Genomic DNA, 17,792 nt, shown 5'->3' on the forward strand with positions numbered 1-17,792 from the left:
CAGCCGCCATGCTTCTTTCTTGACCTGACAGACACAGTGCAGAGATTAATGTCACATCTACACTAAACAAGACTTAACGACTACTTGAAACCAAATCTTCAAGAGCCGGATCCCACACACAGCCAACTAACAGGGAGAATTCATCACTGTTTGCTGGAATCCCATTTACTGATATCCTGCTCCCTACTAAATAAGCTCACATTGACCAGCTTAGGGCTACAGAGTGTTTCTGAAACGGGAAAATTCCTAGAGTTATCAGGAATATCAGAGCCCCACTGGTTTTCACCACTTATAGCATGGATCTTTACCTCAAAGGTCATCCTGGAGACAGCATCCTGCTCTGGGCGGAAGACTCCTTGCCGTTTTCCCCTGCGGTCCATGTTAGACTGCTGTGCCATCACCCTATTGTCAGCCATGCCATAAGAAGAGTCCCAGTAATATTCTGGCACCTTGACTTCTGAGGGGTTTTGGTTATATGGCTCCATTGGGAAAGGCTTCATTTTTTTCTCCAAAGGTTGCTGTTGCATCACGGGAGGCTGTAATGACTGTTCAAATAATTTTAGAGGGTCCTGGGTCTGCAGGTAATAGGACTGCTTTACGGGCATGATCTTTCCCAGTGAGCCTTGGACTTGAGGTGGGTTCCAGAGCTGCTTTGATGAGTCTGTCTGTGGATACTGCAGCAGACACACATGATTTCACCACCAGGTATGAACAATTAATATTAACCGAATGCCTAACTCCATTCAAATTGTCAATCTGGCTTGCTAGTTATAGGCATTTCCACATGATTTGCTATGTTATTCATGAAAATGCACAGTCTCTAATACTCCCTAGTCAAGCTTTATGCCAACAGCCAAGTATAATCCTTACTCTAATCCAGTACCTTATAAACACCTTTAACTAAGGTACTGAGCCAGCAGTTTGCTGCCCAGAATACCAGGAGGGTCTCACCATTGAGTCCAGACATGCCAGAAAGGAGATTTCTCCAGCACAACGTGAGCATAAAACTAAGAGCTGTGAGAGAACTGACACTGCAACCCAGTTAGCCAAAAAGAACGTGCGGGTGAAGGTTCAGACTCAAGTCTTCATTACTCACACAAGAAAATGAGAAAGGCCTAAGACAGAAATACCTGATCAGAAATACCACTTTCATACCTTGTCTATAAACAGAAATACACAGAAACCAGATGACCACCTTCTCATTCCAGCAGGTACCTTCCTCTCAGTTACAGAATCATACATTCATACTCACTAAACTTCAGGTCTTTTTCAAATTTGCCCAGAAGTTCATAGATCAAAATTCCATGCTAAGGTCTTTAACAACGGTTTTGAAAAGGTAATTCAAGAACATAAATCTTGAATGTTGCCATTTATTTTGAAACTAAGCTTAGCGCATCACATTTAGTCAAGTTTACCTGCTGGAATCCGGAGTGGTGTGGTGGGCTCTTCCCCAGGCCCTGGACAGCTTTTGTAGGGGACTGTTGCTGCTGTTGCTGGGCCAGAGCTTGGACCTGTAACTGGCCAGCGGACTGTGCTGTTGCCTGAGCTGGTAAAGATGAGAGGGGTTGCTGGGAAGGAGGTGGTGTTTGCTGAGGTCCCTGGGTCATTGGCCCTGGTCCGGAGGGCCGTTGCTGGCTGTAAGGAATGTGGGACTGTTTCCCACCTTGCACCTGGTTTCCTGCAGGCGAGTGAGCTGTGGGCTGGAGGAAGGTTCCTGGGACAGAAACACCACCTGGGAAGGTGTATCCCGTGCTCATGGAGAAAGCCACAGGAGGGGGGACAACATAGGTTGGAGGTGGAAACCCTAGAAAAGATAACAACGTACTTTTAAATGCAATTTGGCAGAGCAGATTGCTCCTTCGAGAAAACATTTAGTGGTCAGGGGTTTTTCTTCCTGTTTTGCTTGTTTAGACCATGAGGACAGGAAATACCAAGTACAATTTGCATAGGTGCACTATAATGTCCTTTCTCACCCCTGCAAGGGGATTCAGAGTTTGCTCTCAAGTGTTCTTGCAATACTCCAGACACTGATAAGTCAGTCCAGGGCAAAATCTTGGAGAGTCGCAAGGTTCCCACCTCCCACCTCACCCTTCCCTCCTCTCCTGCCCCCTTACCTTTCTTTTTCACCATCCGGGGGGTTTTGATGCTTTAACCCCAAGTTTCCACCCCTTCAAACACACACATTTTCAGGGACTAACCTTCTGAAGCAATGGACAGAGGCAATCAGTAAGTCTACTGCCTCCTCCCAGAGGATCACCAGTCTCAAGATCAATTTAGATAGAGACAGATAGTAAGCAAACAAATCCTCATAGCCACAAGATCAATTTATTTCCTGTAGTTCACACTGAAAAGCTATGTTTGGAAGGCAAGCTTTAATTTTGTGTCTCACAGGCCAGATTTTCTGCTGACTTTGGGACAGGGAAGATGTATCTCTGGCTTATATTGAGCAACTACATGTAACAGCTGCAGGAAATATCCAGCTTCCAGCTATTTTGTAAGCAAACATGGACAGCAAGGTACAACAGGAACACTCCACAACAAAATGGGAACATGCAACGCAGCAACAACAGCAAATAAGATGGCACAAATTACAGCTTGAAACATGAGCAACACTACAAAAGAAACCGAGCTTTGAAGAAGAAAGCAGGGTGATTGATCTTTTGTAATGGAGTCCTATGCAAAAAGAACACTTCCTCCCCAGCTAGCAGAACACTTTGTCATGCTTTAACTAACTACAGAAACAGCCTACTGTGAAGTTCCTTGATCTCGCACCCACTAACCAAGAAGGAAGGTGGCAGATCTCGTGACAGACCTTGATTCCAAAGCAAAAGGAATCTTACTTACCTCGTTTCAGTTCTGCTATGCCCCTTCTTTACTAGTTTGTAAGATTCTCAACATGAGAACGTATGTGCATTAAAACAGCTCCTACCTGTAACAACCACTATTACAGGATTTTCTTTGCAGTCAACAGTAAATTACACTTCAAAAGAATGACGCAAATTACCTGGCCGGCTAGGAAGGGGAGGGAAGGCTCCCGGGTGATGAATGGGGATGAACTGAGAACTGCTGGCCTGACTTGGAGTCTGAGTTACAGGTGTTTTCCTGGCTTCAGATACTGGAGTCTTCCTCATCTCCGTCTGGGATTTCACCTAATGCAGAAGAAAGTAAAAAGAAATTAGATAACTTTTCCTGTAATCACCCACTTCATGTCAAGCCAAAAAATGAACTCCCAGATTGTCTGAGAGATTCCTTTCTTTTCCTTAAGTAATTGGGAGAGGTTTGGAACACAGGAACCCAGTTCCCTCCTCACTGGCCTCAGGCACTTCTTGCCTCACAAAAGCACTCTAAGGATATCTACCCAGAAGATTGCAACAGGTTCCTTCTCTAGCAAGACAGTGGGAAGTGGACATAATAATATCCTCAAACCATACAAAGAACTTACTATGCTGCTCACCTGCAGTGCCTTAAAAACAAAAAGTGTAGATACTATTATGCTTCTCCCAGGGCACTGCCTCAACCTAACTCATGCTACTTACCTGCAGCACCTCAAAGAACAAACACTACTATGTTCTTCCTAAGGAACTCTCTCAGCCTAATCCATACAGTGATGTATACGCACAAACTCCTGCATAATACAAAATTCTTTTGACTGAGTGCACACAAGACAAATATCAGAAGTGCTTAACCTCTTTCAGTTTACTGTCTAACTGCTGTATGTTCTGTTAAAAGAGCTGCACCAGTTAAAGGCAGAGAGAAGAATGTAATGTAATGTTTACCTGATTCTGAGTCTGCTGCGGTCTGGGTCTTCCTGGAGAGGAAGACAGAGGGGAAGATTACTTTCCCTTTCTGTTCAGCTCGGCAGAACTGCCTGGAATGCAAGATGGAGCAGGCAGGAAAAAGACAGCAAGCAAGGAACCCGGGCAATACAGAAAGGGCCCAGGAGCAGACCTGACGCCAAGCCTCAAAGGTGATTGAAAGAAAGGGGTTTTATCGGGCACCAAATTAAAAAAATCCAAACCAAACAAACCAAAAAACTGTGTGGGGTTTATTTCAACATTTAGTGCTGCTGAGTTGAAAGGAGTTAGAGGGCAAGGTCTTTTCTGCCAAAATGCAGTGGTAAAGGGCTAGATGCATTCAAATGCTTTCTTGAGTTCTTTTTCAAATAAATCTGAATTTCCCCATTTAGAAATTATGGGAGCATAATTTATTTTTTGTGGTTTTTAATTAAAAAAGTAGATTGTAAGACTGGGAGGTCTGAATGTATTTTTGATCTCCCACTAGAAAAAGTCAGGAGGGAACTCCACTTCAAAGTTCTGGCTGATGCTAAGCACCATGAATGATGCAGCCCCTGCTCATGCCGCATCTATTCACTGCCCACCTTCGCCCTTCATCACATTCTGGATATTCAACTTACATTGTGCTGTCCCTTTTTTCTCCACAATGAGCCAAACATTTTTATAACCCATAATGAGATCTATGCATTCTTTTATTGCAATGGTGGAGAATTCAAAGACACTCTTCCTGCCATCGGATTTCAAAACATGAGGTCTAGTCCATCACAAACTCAAAGCTGCTATAACACATTTCCAAAGGTGGCTTCCAGAAGATCCCCCACATGATTTACTTTTAAAACTAACTTTTAAAAGCTAAATAACCAAAATTGATTAATCAAGACAGACAAATTCCAGTTGCTTCTCTCCTACTTGACCTCACCTGAAAAGTGTCAATACTACCATTTACTCCCCCAGTAGTCTTGAGGGTTCCTATGCAGCACTTGAGAGAAGTACCATTTCATCACAATGGCCTCCTAAGAGTACATTACACCTTGAATAAGTCTGCATTAAACCTTCCTCAGCACCTAACATTATTTTCCCTAGAGGAGAGATTCAGTCTATGTTACACTTTCACGATCCTATCTGAGCGTGCAAGTTTTCCACTGGTCCGTGAACCCAGACTAATTACTTTTCTGTAACATTCTGAGCATTTTTGCTAAGTAGGAACTGCAACATTTGTAGCATTTAGGCTTTTGAAGACAATGAACTATTAAGGAGATAAAGGTTGAAATTTCCAGGAAAGCCAAAGCAGAGCACTAATAGACCACCAACTGGTACAAAACCTGCACTGGTTTCTCAGTGGGGGGAAACAAACACTCTCCATATTCTGGAGTAGGTCTGGATAAATAAGTCCACCAACCTATCTATAACAAAAGGCATTTAATTGGAGTAGTTGCCATAACAGATACAGCTGATGGAACTAGAAGGTCAAAATTAATTTCTATTCAACAAAAGATGAAGAGTGACCAACAACATCAGAACAGATTCCGCTACAGCTGGGTTTGAAATAAGTTTTCTGGGTTTGTTATCTCATAAGACTAAGACAAGCAAAGTTCTGATAAATCAGCTGGGTTAAAATTAAAATACCTTCCCTATTCAAAAATCTACACATACTTCTCAGAAGATCTGGTGGGTTTAATCAGCCTCAAGTCCTTATCTTGCAAGACAGGGGCACGAACACCTTGGGAGTTCTGCTCAGGCCTGCAACCACATTCCAGACGTGTTCAACAAATAAAAGAGAAACCTGCTACTCTAACTCACCTACTATGTTGGTTTTCAGATACCAGAATCTTGTTCGGTGACTTACAAACAATTGCCACGTAATTTCTGTAAACTATTCCCCTCTACCAGTCTTGGTAGAACCCCCTACAAAACCAACTGAGTAACACTGCCAGTTCACCTTCCGTTTCACAACAATGCTGTTTAATAGCAAATAATCAGGAGGAGAACAAGAAGAATGATCCAAGGGTCCTAACAACACAAGCTAGAAAGACTGAAAGAGCTGGTTTGTCTAGACTAGGGAGAACCAGACCTCAATTACACAGGCCTTCAGAGCAGTTGCAAAGAGGAAGACAAGTTTTTCTGCAGACCTGTCCTGGGAAGCAGTAATAGGCTCGCACAGAGGCAAGGGAGATGAAATGCATTAGGAAATAATTTCCACTTGCAAGAACAGTGAAGAACCGACACAGTTTCTCTAGGGAAATAATAGTCTCCATCACTATCATTAAATGCCTCCAGACGTCATCAGGGAATGACTGAGATGCAGCCAAACTATCCAGGTAAAGATCAGATCAACCCTGAAACTCTACACCCTTATTTACTACAACTCAATGGAAGTCCAACCAGTAAATTCACTGTCTACTTACAAGGTCAGCATGTAGCATAATGCTCACAGAAATAGGGGAAAAGAACATACCTCAAAAACATGACTGAGAAAAGAGCAGCTGATATGAAAACCAACAATTTTGAGCAAGTGCCTGAGCACTGAATTACATTTTAAGTGCAGTGTGGCTTTCCTTATTTCCACAGAGGACCACCTGACTGCACGGACAGTACAGAGGATCTTACTCCACATAAACAACTGGGTGCTTTTGTGATGTGTTTAATTTATTGAATGGGCACAAGTCAACTGAACCAAAATGCAGAGTACCCAGTTCCTTCACAACAGACCAAGAGCACGACTAATACCTGGCTACACAAACTGCCTTGGTAGCCTGAATAATTTGTGGAACAACAGGTAGAAGTCTGTTTTTTAAGGTAGTTAACCTTTTGTTGCCCCCTGCCTTATTCCGCCCCCCCCCCCCCCTCCCCCAACAAATTCAGACAGCACCAAGGAAAAGGGCAGAGACCCAAACATCAAAAATACCTGGTCTTTGAGATAGATGTGTTTCTATTTTATGTGTGCATTAACTGTACCTGCAGGGCCCACAGTGAGACCTCGACTCTACTGTAGTCTATACAAGCAGCAACAGACCTGACACAAGCATTGTACTGCCCAAGATGCAGTATCCCTTTGATCTAAAGGCTTACCTGAACTGCCACATTCTGCTTTCCTGCTTCCTGCATCTTATCCAAGCCGCATTTCTTGGTCTCGTTCTTTCTTTTATTGTTATCCTTCTTTCCATCATTCTTATTGGCTATTATTCCTTTGCTATAGTCCCGTCTTTCCCTACCTACATCTTTAGGGGGATAAATTCGCCCTTGCTCTCTGTTAATTTCCCGTGGCTTGATGTTCTCTTTGAACGTGACCATTGGTTTTTCTCCTGCATCACAGTTGTTGTTCAGGCTTCTGCCTGAGGACAGAACTGATTTGAGTCCAGGGCTCCCATCTGTAGACAGTGGCTCTGCAATGGATGCTTCCTGCAAGGCGAGACTCTCTTTGGCTTCACTAGGGTCCTCTAGCAATAATTCTGGGATTTCTGTCAAAAACAACAGCTTTCCTACTTCATTTTCACACTGAATCAACCTGAAAAAGACAGAAAGAAATTGAAAACCAAGTAGGAATAGTTTTTCAGGGTAACACACTTCCCCACATTATAAATGCAGGAAGTCAGCCTATGCACCATGCATCTCTTCACCCCAGCAACAAGATGATGTCACATCACATATCCCAGCTAAGGTCATTCTCTAGCATGGCGTACACTCACATGCTAATACTCTTGTTACCACTTCAAATACTATTTCTACTTCGCTGTGCTGCAGTATCACTAAAACAGACTCATCAAACATGATGCTTTACTCGAAATACACTCCCTATCATAATTTGCCTATGAAGCAATGGCATGCTGTCCCACAGAACATGTTATCAGTGCTGTCAGCATCTTGCATTCACATTATAGCTAATTGTTGTGTCAAATAGTGAGAAAAATAAAGCTCAGCTGTGGCACCTGCGTTACCTAATCTTACAGCAGCAACTGAAATGCACAGATGCTACTTGCAATTACCTCGGCTGGTTGTCTGCAATCCATTTGCCTGTGAAAATCAGACGTTGTTGCCGTATCCGACGTTGTTGCCCTTCCTTATCTCCTGTAATTGCCTGGTGGCCTTTGGAAAAATCCAAGTTCCTAGTATCGACATAGAAGAGGGGATGATATTAATTAGACAGCCTCTGCAGCAGCATATTTCTTTAGAGACACAACTGGATCAGCATTACTCTATTATAAGCTGTGAAATTTCACCAGATCCTATTCAACACACAACAGTTATGGACGTCTGATTTACAGATGCAATTCTCTTCTGCCAAGATACACCTACATTAAAGAGATGCCTTTTTTTTTTTTTGAACAAAAAGACAAAAGCTCATCTGTGTAATAACAAAAAAAAAAAAATCACAGAAATAGTAGTTGAGTGAATGCATCTAATATTGTCAACATTTGTGCATGATGTCAGGTACAGGGACACAGTAAAAACCAGTATAAAAAACAGCACAGTAAAACTACATCAAACACTTCTCATGTAAAAGTATTCCTTTCCTCACTATTTCATTTTTACTTTCAGTTTACAGAAGAAAACCAAAAAAAGTCATAAGCAATATTACAACCTTATTACTTTCCCCAGACTTTTACTGAAGGAGACTCAAGTCCTGCACTGCCAGTTCTTCTGCAAAGATACCTACATCAATCCATGTGTTAGTAAGTACTCATAAATAAGATATTGTACAGAACAGGTCAACGTCTATCAAAGTAGTGACATCAGCAAGAGCAGTTTCTTCAGCTGTCACCCACCTGAACGAGGGCCTCAGAGCCAAGAATCCTTGCAATTCAAATTCTTCTGGAAGGGGGGTTGCTGTTGAATAGATGGTAAACAGCATAAGGAAAGCACGAATGCATTAAGTACAGTATCTTAAGTAGATACCTCAGCAAGGTTGCTATACATAGTAAAGCTGTTTATTAACATGCTCAATTGTACCAGTCCACCCTGCAATCTGAGGAGCTCGGGAATGATAAAGTAGAGCAAAGTCTACTCAGCATGAGGAAGCAGTATTTGCAAAGTATTCATATGCACTAATACTAGAAGACAACTTGTTCCCTATTTGCTCTTCAACTACAATTCCCCACAGTGTCAGAAAAAGCACCATGTTCCCAGTTCCTTACAGCACAGACAAGAAGCATCCTTACCATTATTATTGGATAGATCTTCTTCATGAGGCTGGAAGCTGTTTAGAAGAGAAATCAGCCAGGGCCATATGCTACAAATCAGAAAACAGACAAACTAAGTGATAACTACAGAACATGGAATCTATTCACCTTACCAAGAAAACATTGAACTCTATTACACAATCACAGCTTCCATTAATCCTCTGATTCTCAAGAAAAAGTAAAGTTTCTCTCAAGTGTCAGGGAAAAGACCACTTTCTTGAAAGAAAAAAAAAATAGTATTTTTAAAAGCCAATCTAAAGTTAACAGGGAAGCCAGGTTCTCGCAGCACAGTGTTCGTTATCCAGCAAGTCAGAAAGCCTGCTATGAATTTAACTAGACAAACTTATCACATGAGCAAATGTTCAGAGCACCTGTTCGCAATTCATGTTTTCCAGTCCAAAGCTGACTGCTCTCAAAGATGGTAGATTAATCAGTTGGGAAGCAAAACAATTTATCAAGATACCGCTGTGCAGACGTACTTCTGTTCTGTGAACATTAACACCGTACTGTAGCACTGAAACAGTTACCAAGAAGGTCTAAGTAAGGGTTGCACTGAGTAAGACCATTAAACTAGAGGTTACCTGGCAGTCTCCCTGCCTTGCACTGGCAATATCAGTACAAACTACAACTGGAAATTCTTGACAAAGGCCCTGGAGCAATTAGTTTAAAAATTGCAACGATCACTGCATACATTGGTGGTTAATATTTAACCGCCACCAACAGTCTGCTTTCTCCTATTTTTTAAAAGCTCCAACCCAAAGTCTAAGCATCCTTGCTTCTACTTCAGTGATGGGCACGAAGTCCTTGGAGGCAACAGGCAAACTATTTTAAAGTGCCCACTGTGCTTCGTGTTAGTGAAATGAATCTCTGTCCTCACTCAGCAAGGCTTTCAGCTGTCATCCAGCACCTGGATTGCAGAACGAAATGTGCACTCAGAAGCCTGAGGTCAGCCACTTTCCTGCACTGCCGCAGGGACTGGAAACATTATGTTTATGCTTATACTCTACACTAAACTAAGCTTCTTCCCATGACTGACAAGGACCAGGAGGAAAAAAGGGAGAGTGCAAGTCTGTTGCTACCTACAGTAAACTGTAATTTTCCCATACAACACTTGAAATAATGAGATTTTATAATAAGAAATCTCTGAAGAGTGATGTAGTGCCACATGTAAAAACCCAGACCTCATGTGGCTTCCACAGGGCATGTTTGGAAAACTCACTTCCAAAGAACACACAGTAGTATTGATATAGTAATTTCTGTGCTCAGTTCTTGCCTTCATATTAATCTACTTTCCTAGGTAAACACATTTCCTTCCTATTTTGAATGCTTGTTCAGTTTGGGGTAGGATTCGTTATGCTTACCATTTTCCTGTGGATAGAGTGGGAACAACTGATATTTTAAAAAGGAATAAGAATTACTTCTTGAACCAAGAGCACAATTAAGTATGAATTCAGAGTAAGGAAGATTTTTTCAATATAAAACAGACATCAGTTTATCAAACAGAGGCCAATAAAGGTGTGTATGTGGATGTGTCCCTGTAGTCCACAAAGAATGACTTTCATTAGGATCTTCCAATAGAAATAAAAAGAAAACTCATCTTACAAATAATTGGGAGGGTGGACAGTCATCTTGACTTTTTAGAGACAACAAATGTAATGGCTACTAATGTCAATTTTGACAAATCTTAGCGATACATAGCTTTCATTTCAAGTTCACCTGTGCAATTTACAGCTGTTTGCTGCCCACTTCACAACTCCTTTCTATGAGTACCTGAAAACATCATGTTATCACACCACAGATTTAACAATCAGGCATGTACTTTAAAGAGAACCTGAATGCTTTATGGTCAAAAGGACCTAATGTGGCTAACTCAAAATATACATTCACACCTGAAGATTCATTTTGATACTCCATACAGTACTGCCTCCATCTCCTCTCTGCAAGGACTACTTTATATCAAGTAGTATCTTCCCTATTAAAATACTGGTATAAAGTCTTCCTTCAGAACATGCATACAGAAATACATATTACTGTCTCAAAACAACGTGAACTCTTATTTTCCTTAATCTTGCCTTCAGGAACTCTGTAATTGAAGTTCTCAAAGCTACAGGGCTTTAAGTTTTGCACACATTTGAGCGAGTCTTACTACTTATTTAGCAAACCCAGGTTATATGGTCCCCTGCTTCCCATACATTGATGTACAGAAAATGCAAGCCTTGGCTAGAATATCATCTTACAGCACACACTACCAAGAGAGAGCTGAAACCACTGTGGCACATCACACAAGATCAGCTAAGCAAGCTGTTTTCACACTGTTTTCCTTATAGTGGCCATTCTTGGAAAAATACTCAACAAACTGTGTCAGTAACAGTCACTCGGATCTGAAGAAAGATCTGACGGGTCAGAAACATTTTATTGAATTGGTATAATTCATGAAAAGTTAACAGGCTATGAAAAATTTGGCGAGTTTTGAATTATTTAAGCCTAAATTTATGAGATTAGAGCAAGAAGTGAAAAATCAGAGCAACAGTCCAGAACGGTAATGCCCGTGCCGACATTTAAAGACCACCTCTACTAAATTAAATTTAATTCCTGGATGATAAGCCAGGAAAACTGGATTCCAGCACTGCACAAGAGATGGCTTAATGTATGAAATCAAGGCAAATATTCTCCTGCCTCCTACCTCAACAGATCTGAGAAATCATTACAATAGGCTAAGGTTATACTCAGTAGTTATGCTCAGGCCAGGCATTATACAGTAGATTCGTCTGATATTAAAAGAAAAAAGTTACGTGCAAAACTAAAGCAAATTAAAACAGTGAATTTGCTCATATAGCCCACAAGTTTCATGGTTTTTTGAACTTGAAGCACATACAGTCTCTATCATTTTGATGTCTGCAGTAATGAGTTATATGATCACTTTTCCCATTACTAATTTGTATATTGTCAGTTACTATTACTTCATGCAATTAAATGTATCAAGAGAAAGATTAACACTCACTACCGTCTTTCATCAACCACTGCCTCCTGGAAAACACTGGGCCTAAGTTTCAGCCAGTCCATTGAAACCTTCACAGCTGGAAGAGGATATGCAGCCCCAGAGTCCTCCTGGTAGTCATTTTGTAAAGGACACTTGCACAGAACTCCAAGAAAGGACACTAGAAACAGAGCAGGAAAAAAAAAAAACAAAACAAAAAACCAATGCAGGAATGACACTTTAAATTTGACCAAATAACCTAATCAAACACATACTACCCATAAAACCCAATTTTTAAGAGCTAGTTCTTTAGAACAAAGCAACGCAATTACTTAATGTTAAAAAATCCACCAGCAGATCAAACCATCTTTTTTTCCAATAGTTTTCTACCATGAAGCAGAATCTTGGTGTCTTTACCCCTCCTCTCCCTTTTTAAGTGTAATGGCAAATCATTTTGGTAAGTTAACAGAATCCAGTGAGACAAGCCCATTACAAAAATATTAATTCATTTATGAGAAATGATCAACTCCACTATCTATCTGCATTTTATCTACTTTCCCAAGTCAGCTGGCACAAGCATCCACTGCAGCTAGCTCTGCAGGCAGGCACCCAGCTCAGACCCATCAGGGCACAAAGCTAAAAAACAGTAACCTCACCAGTGTAACCATGTGCTTTCAGAATCAACTCCAGGCTGAGATCTGGAGAAATTCAGCTATTCATAAATTTAGGTGTTTACAAACAAGGCCAAGCTGATCATGGGCCAGATGCAGAGTACTGAAAGGCTTCAAACAGAGTAAGTCCAGGGCACATAAATCCAGCGTTAGTCAGCACTGCTAGACATAAACAATCCTGTGCAACCATCTCCTCTCTTAACTTTCTCCCATAATGTCCCTTTTCTGATCACTTATCTCACACAACCATTAAACTAGTTGCTGACAGCAAGTTACTAATGGATTCTACATAAAAATGAAAGAGAAATTAAAAAAAAAAAATAATTTTCATACTCACTGAAGAGAGCCAGTAACTGTGTCCAGCAGAGCTGCTCATCCTGGCTGTAGCTGTGCTGCTCTGTTTCATTGCTGAAGTCTCGCAGGTGATGTAATTGAAACAGATTGATAACAGTAATATGTACTAACTGTTGAGAATTGAAGGCCTTTTGGAATAACAGCCTCTGCAACAAAGACATGTAGAATGTATGTATTTTCATATGGTAAAGCACACACTTGAAAGGATTAGTACTTGCTACTTCACTGCGTGACTAATGCTTCTGCCCTTAAGGCAACATTCATTCTAGATTTTATTTTCAGGTCATCCCTATTAGGGCAGCACAGGGCTTCCCAGGAGGACATGGGCAGATGCCCGCTGTTAAGCCCAAGGTTTTTGCTCATACAGCAACTCATAGGCACAACAAATCAACACTCCCTTGGATATGGTGCTCTTTGCGTGCAAGTGTGACTTGAATGTACGATGACAGCATTGCAATGCAACTGCAAAAATTACAGAGAGATGAATATCCCCTGTATTTCTAAGTCTTTCAAAGAAACAGCATGAAGAAGGTGACATTTTAAAAAAATACCCCAGGAAAATTTAACTACTGTGTGGTTATGTATTAAAGACTAATTCCACATCTGACTTCATGGGTCATGAAATGCCATGGTGGACTAAAATAGCACGAGCTATTTACAAATGCATTTCAGTAACTATGCTGTAAAAGACACCTTTCTCAGAAGAGGTAAAACAACTTTAATGCTTTTTTTGAGCACTGTGAAAAAAGGAGATAGCCTAAACCACAACCAACTTATCTTCAGACACAACAGTCAGGGAAGGCTAGTGAATTAACCAGCATCAGGAAAAGGTTTGAGTTCCATGTTCAACCTTGATTTTTAGCTAAGGGCATGAAGCACTCTACAGTCGGCAACTCAAACCAGCAGAGCTGTCAACAGCAGAACCATTGGCCTGGCTGAACACTCCAAACTCAGACACAGAATAAGCCACACAGTTAAAGTGATTACCCACCATATAGCCAATTTCACATCCACATTCAACCCATTTAAATGAGAAGAGTTGCTCTCTAGTAAATTAAGCCTTATGTCATGTAATAGAAACAAAAAAGTAATCTAAGCAACAAAGAGGAGCTCAATTAGCTCTCTTAAGACTCTGGATCAGCTCAGAAAAATAAGACTGTTCCACACACCTGAGCAATACTCATTATTATTGATTATAAGCATTATGGAAAAAGCAGTACTTGTTCAACACTTAACATCACACACAAAAATAGAGATATAATTATTTAATTTTGAAACAGCGTTCAAGCAGTTCACATTCAAAGCTAATACAATTCACAACAAGTTTTACCTTTTTAAAGTTTATATTAAAGACAGTTTGGACCTAGTTGTAGTAGCCCAATTCAATGCAAAAATGCAAAAAGACACTGTAAAGAACATTTGTAATTCCTTATATTGGTAAGACCACCTTCCCTTTTTTAATTTAGAAAAGCATTAACTGCTCTGTTGAACATATCCATACTACATTTTCCACAAAGATGCTGAAGCAGAGCAGTTTCCAAAAGGCACCTAACAGTTAATACGATCTCCTCTGAGATTTTACTACCTTGTATAAATAACTTACAAAATTCTCTTTGTTTCAATCTTTGCTATATTGTCCAACTTAACAAGCTGGCTACATAATTAACAGGTACTTCTGGATTTTCCAGAGGAAACATCTTCTGAATAGTTCTAGTCTATGCACAAATTAAGGTTGTACTGGAACACTGTTTTTAAAGGCAAACCACTGACAGGAGAGGCAAGTTGTCTGAGGAAGACTAAAAGCAGCCTTAATAACCAGTGGGAGTGAATGAACACCATCCAAAAATGAAGCTCTCAGGCAACTGAGTCAGGACTTCCCAGAAGAATCAAGTGCTTTTCACAGGTACCCAAGAATAATCCAGGTTAAAGAGCAGAGAATCAACTGCAGTCATTGATTTCTCCTGTATCCCCACCAATAACACACCACATGTCAAATGGGAAAAAATCCCTACTACTTGCAGAAGTCAACAGAACTATCCAGTGTTCGCTGCGATGCAAACCTTCCATAACTGACTACTTGAGCTTCCTGTATTTTAGCATGTGAAAAAGTTATTATTAGACTGTAATTTCAGAACTCAGCTGCTAAAAATACTCTCCTCAATACACTAATTAATATGGTGTTAGAACTAACCTTGAACTGTTCTTCCAGCTTTTCTCGAAGAGGGCTCAGCTTCTCCAAGCTCTTACTCAGGTACACATGGCCATGGAATTTAATAAATGCCTTGATGAAGTCAGACACGCTCCATCGAGTCTTCACCTCATCACGACTACATTCAGAACAGAAATACCAGACTTCAGTCTTTGGAATTGGACACAGCTGCGCATAACATTACATACTTTTTCTGTGAAGTTCAAGGAAGGAGGAATGTCCATGCAAAGCTACTTTTTCACGTTGGCACAATATGCTTATTTCCTGCATTCACTATTCACACCCAGGAGCATCCCAGACACAAACTATTCCATACATGTGTAAGGATGCTCTGAATGGACGGAAGTCAAGGATCTTCTGTGTCTACTATCAAATATGAATAACTTTTGGCAAGGGAGGTACACTTGGAAGAAGTGTCCTCTTACCTCAGCAGAAATACATTATGCTTTGTCTTACCTTTCCAGTGCTTTAGAAAGTGCTTTTTGTAAGTTAGTGGAGGCAGCTGGGAAAGGAAACTTCACAGCAATGCTTCTGCAGTAGTAGAAAATTGTGGTCAAGTGGTCTCCTTTGGAGGAAGCTAGGATAGCCAACTGATTATAAGGCTGACCTAAGGGAGAAAAAGACAAGTTGTCATGGACTGAAGTGTGCTAGATTTCAGCCTAAGTATGGTCACCTTAAATGGGAGCACTAAGTCCTAACATTTTCAGCATACAAGGTTCAGCTTTGTCTACTGACCCTGTTACTCCAGCCTCATATCAGTACCACTCGAAAAGACTTCCAAACTTGCAGTACATTTTTTCCTTGTTTGTTGAGTTGTCGGTTTGCTTTTTCTTTTTAAACACATGCTTTAGAACTGGACAACAAACATGGTATAAGGAACTAAAGAAGCTCTTAACTTGCGTAAGAAACTTGAAAAGTCCAATTTTAGCTACTAAACTTTACAAACTGGCATATGAACAAGCAATAAAAGAAAAAATGCCGCTGGTAGGCAAGTTTTCATTAATTGTACTTTACAACATACGAATGTAATACAGTATGCATAATATAGCAGTAGTGAAGCCTTGGAGTGAAGCTGTGCATTAACCATTAACTTTTTTTTTTTTTTAAATCTTCACAAAAAGGAGATGAGGGACACAGATCAGGCAAACAGCTATTATCTAAACGATCTACCAATGTGTCAGGCTTTGTTGCATGATTGTTTTGTGTATTTGGGGAGGAAGGTTTATATAAAATCCCAAGTTTCCAACTCCCACACAAGAAAAGCAATACCCCAAATCTTACTTTGGAATTATGAAGCTAAAAGGTATCCCAGACTCACCATTAGAAGGGACAAGCTGAGCTGCGTGTCTGTAGTAAGACTCTGCCTGGCTGGTCTGATTCCTATAGCGAGCTATGAAAACAACAACAAAAGAACAAGCTGAGAAAAAAAAAAAAAAAACAAACAACTCTCCTGCACATACTTTAATACAATGCAGTTTACCTGAAGAGTATTTTACTATTATTTTAGAAATATGCATCAGAACATACCATTACGCCAAGCAGCACGAAGATTCAAAATGTTGAATTTTAAGGTGGTTGTTTTAACTCAGATCCTATTGTCACAGCTTACCAGTTCTTATTTAGAAAAGATGTTGTGCCAACAGCATCACATCCAGACACCTAGAAGTTTTTCATACTTCTTTGCGCAATCAGCAACTAGATGTACTTTTAGGTTCTTAGAAAAGCAATTGCAGATTCTTGTGAATAGAGAACTTTCTGCAACACACAGTTCTGCTCTAATCAACAAAGAAATAACCTGTTGAACTTAAATGTAAAAAAGAAACCTTGTTTATGAATGGCTGGACTTCTAACTGTTGTCTTTGTGTACAGGATTCTAAAGTAATGTTCTGAAATGGAGAAGTATGCTGGCCTGCTGCAACAAGCTTTTGTAATAGTTACAAGTTTCAACATTTCGCTATGCCTACAAGCTATAACATGATTAGCATGCTAGGACAGATTCTAGCAAATCACTAGAAAGCTAGTGATTAACTGTCTCCATGTGTTAATGTGTAACACACGTTATAAAAGTCTAACAACATTGCTTTCCAGACCTTTCCCCCTGCAGCAACCACCAAACATACAATCAGCTACTAGCTACTAATTTGGAGCACACTTGGCCTAGTAGTTGCCCAGGGTACGTACAGATCCCTCTTTGTGAAGGCAGAACACAGGTAGGACTCAAATGTCCCACCTCTTTTACCTTCAGGAACTCACCAATATCTCCAAGGTGGACAAGGCAGTGCTGGCAGATGTAAGAGCAGGAGCTAGATTGCGGCTTCACTATGGCGCTGGTGTGCGTCTGTTTATTGCTAATGATTCCCAGCTGGGAAGACTTTACACGACACGGCAAGTCTACATTAAAAACTGTGCACAATTCCTGTAATAACTAGAAAAACAGGTCTAGTTTAGTAGCAGATAAAGATAATAATCAGAAAAGTAGTGAAACAACAGTGTCCTGAGCACCACTCAAGAGGAACAGATTAGCTAAACATACTGGAAGTGAACAAGCCTAGGTTACTGAAAGTGAGGCTTTAAATTACATTCTCCATATGGAAGTCACTGAGCTCCACA

The 17,792-nt window shown here is 40.6% G+C and overlaps 1 protein-coding gene across 1 annotated transcript in view; it reads right to left on the reverse strand.

Moving 5' to 3' along the window:
• Nucleotides 1-17,792, reverse strand: part of SMG7 (SMG7 nonsense mediated mRNA decay factor) — a 52,339-nt gene that overhangs the window by 6,789 nt on the left and 27,758 nt on the right. Inside the window, exons 5-17 of the mRNA XM_082484205.1 lie at nt 17,436-17,607; nt 16,501-16,572; nt 15,639-15,789; nt 15,165-15,300; nt 12,957-13,119; nt 11,973-12,129; nt 8,951-9,021; nt 8,558-8,618; nt 7,778-7,897; nt 6,864-7,299; nt 3,005-3,149; nt 1,416-1,804; nt 309-674 (exon numbers count right to left, since the gene is read on the reverse strand). Of these exons, the coding sequence (XP_082340331.1) occupies nt 309-674; nt 1,416-1,804; nt 3,005-3,149; nt 6,864-7,299; nt 7,778-7,897; nt 8,558-8,618; nt 8,951-9,021; nt 11,973-12,129; nt 12,957-13,119; nt 15,165-15,300; nt 15,639-15,789; nt 16,501-16,572; nt 17,436-17,607 (2,439 nt within the window). The remainder of the gene's footprint in view (nt 1-308; nt 675-1,415; nt 1,805-3,004; nt 3,150-6,863; nt 7,300-7,777; nt 7,898-8,557; nt 8,619-8,950; nt 9,022-11,972; nt 12,130-12,956; nt 13,120-15,164; nt 15,301-15,638; nt 15,790-16,500; nt 16,573-17,435; nt 17,608-17,792) is intronic.

This window comes from Vanellus vanellus (genome assembly GCF_965231255.1).
Source record: "Vanellus vanellus genome assembly, chromosome: 5".
In the NCBI taxonomy this organism is placed as follows: Eukaryota; Metazoa; Chordata; class Aves; order Charadriiformes; family Charadriidae; genus Vanellus; species Vanellus vanellus.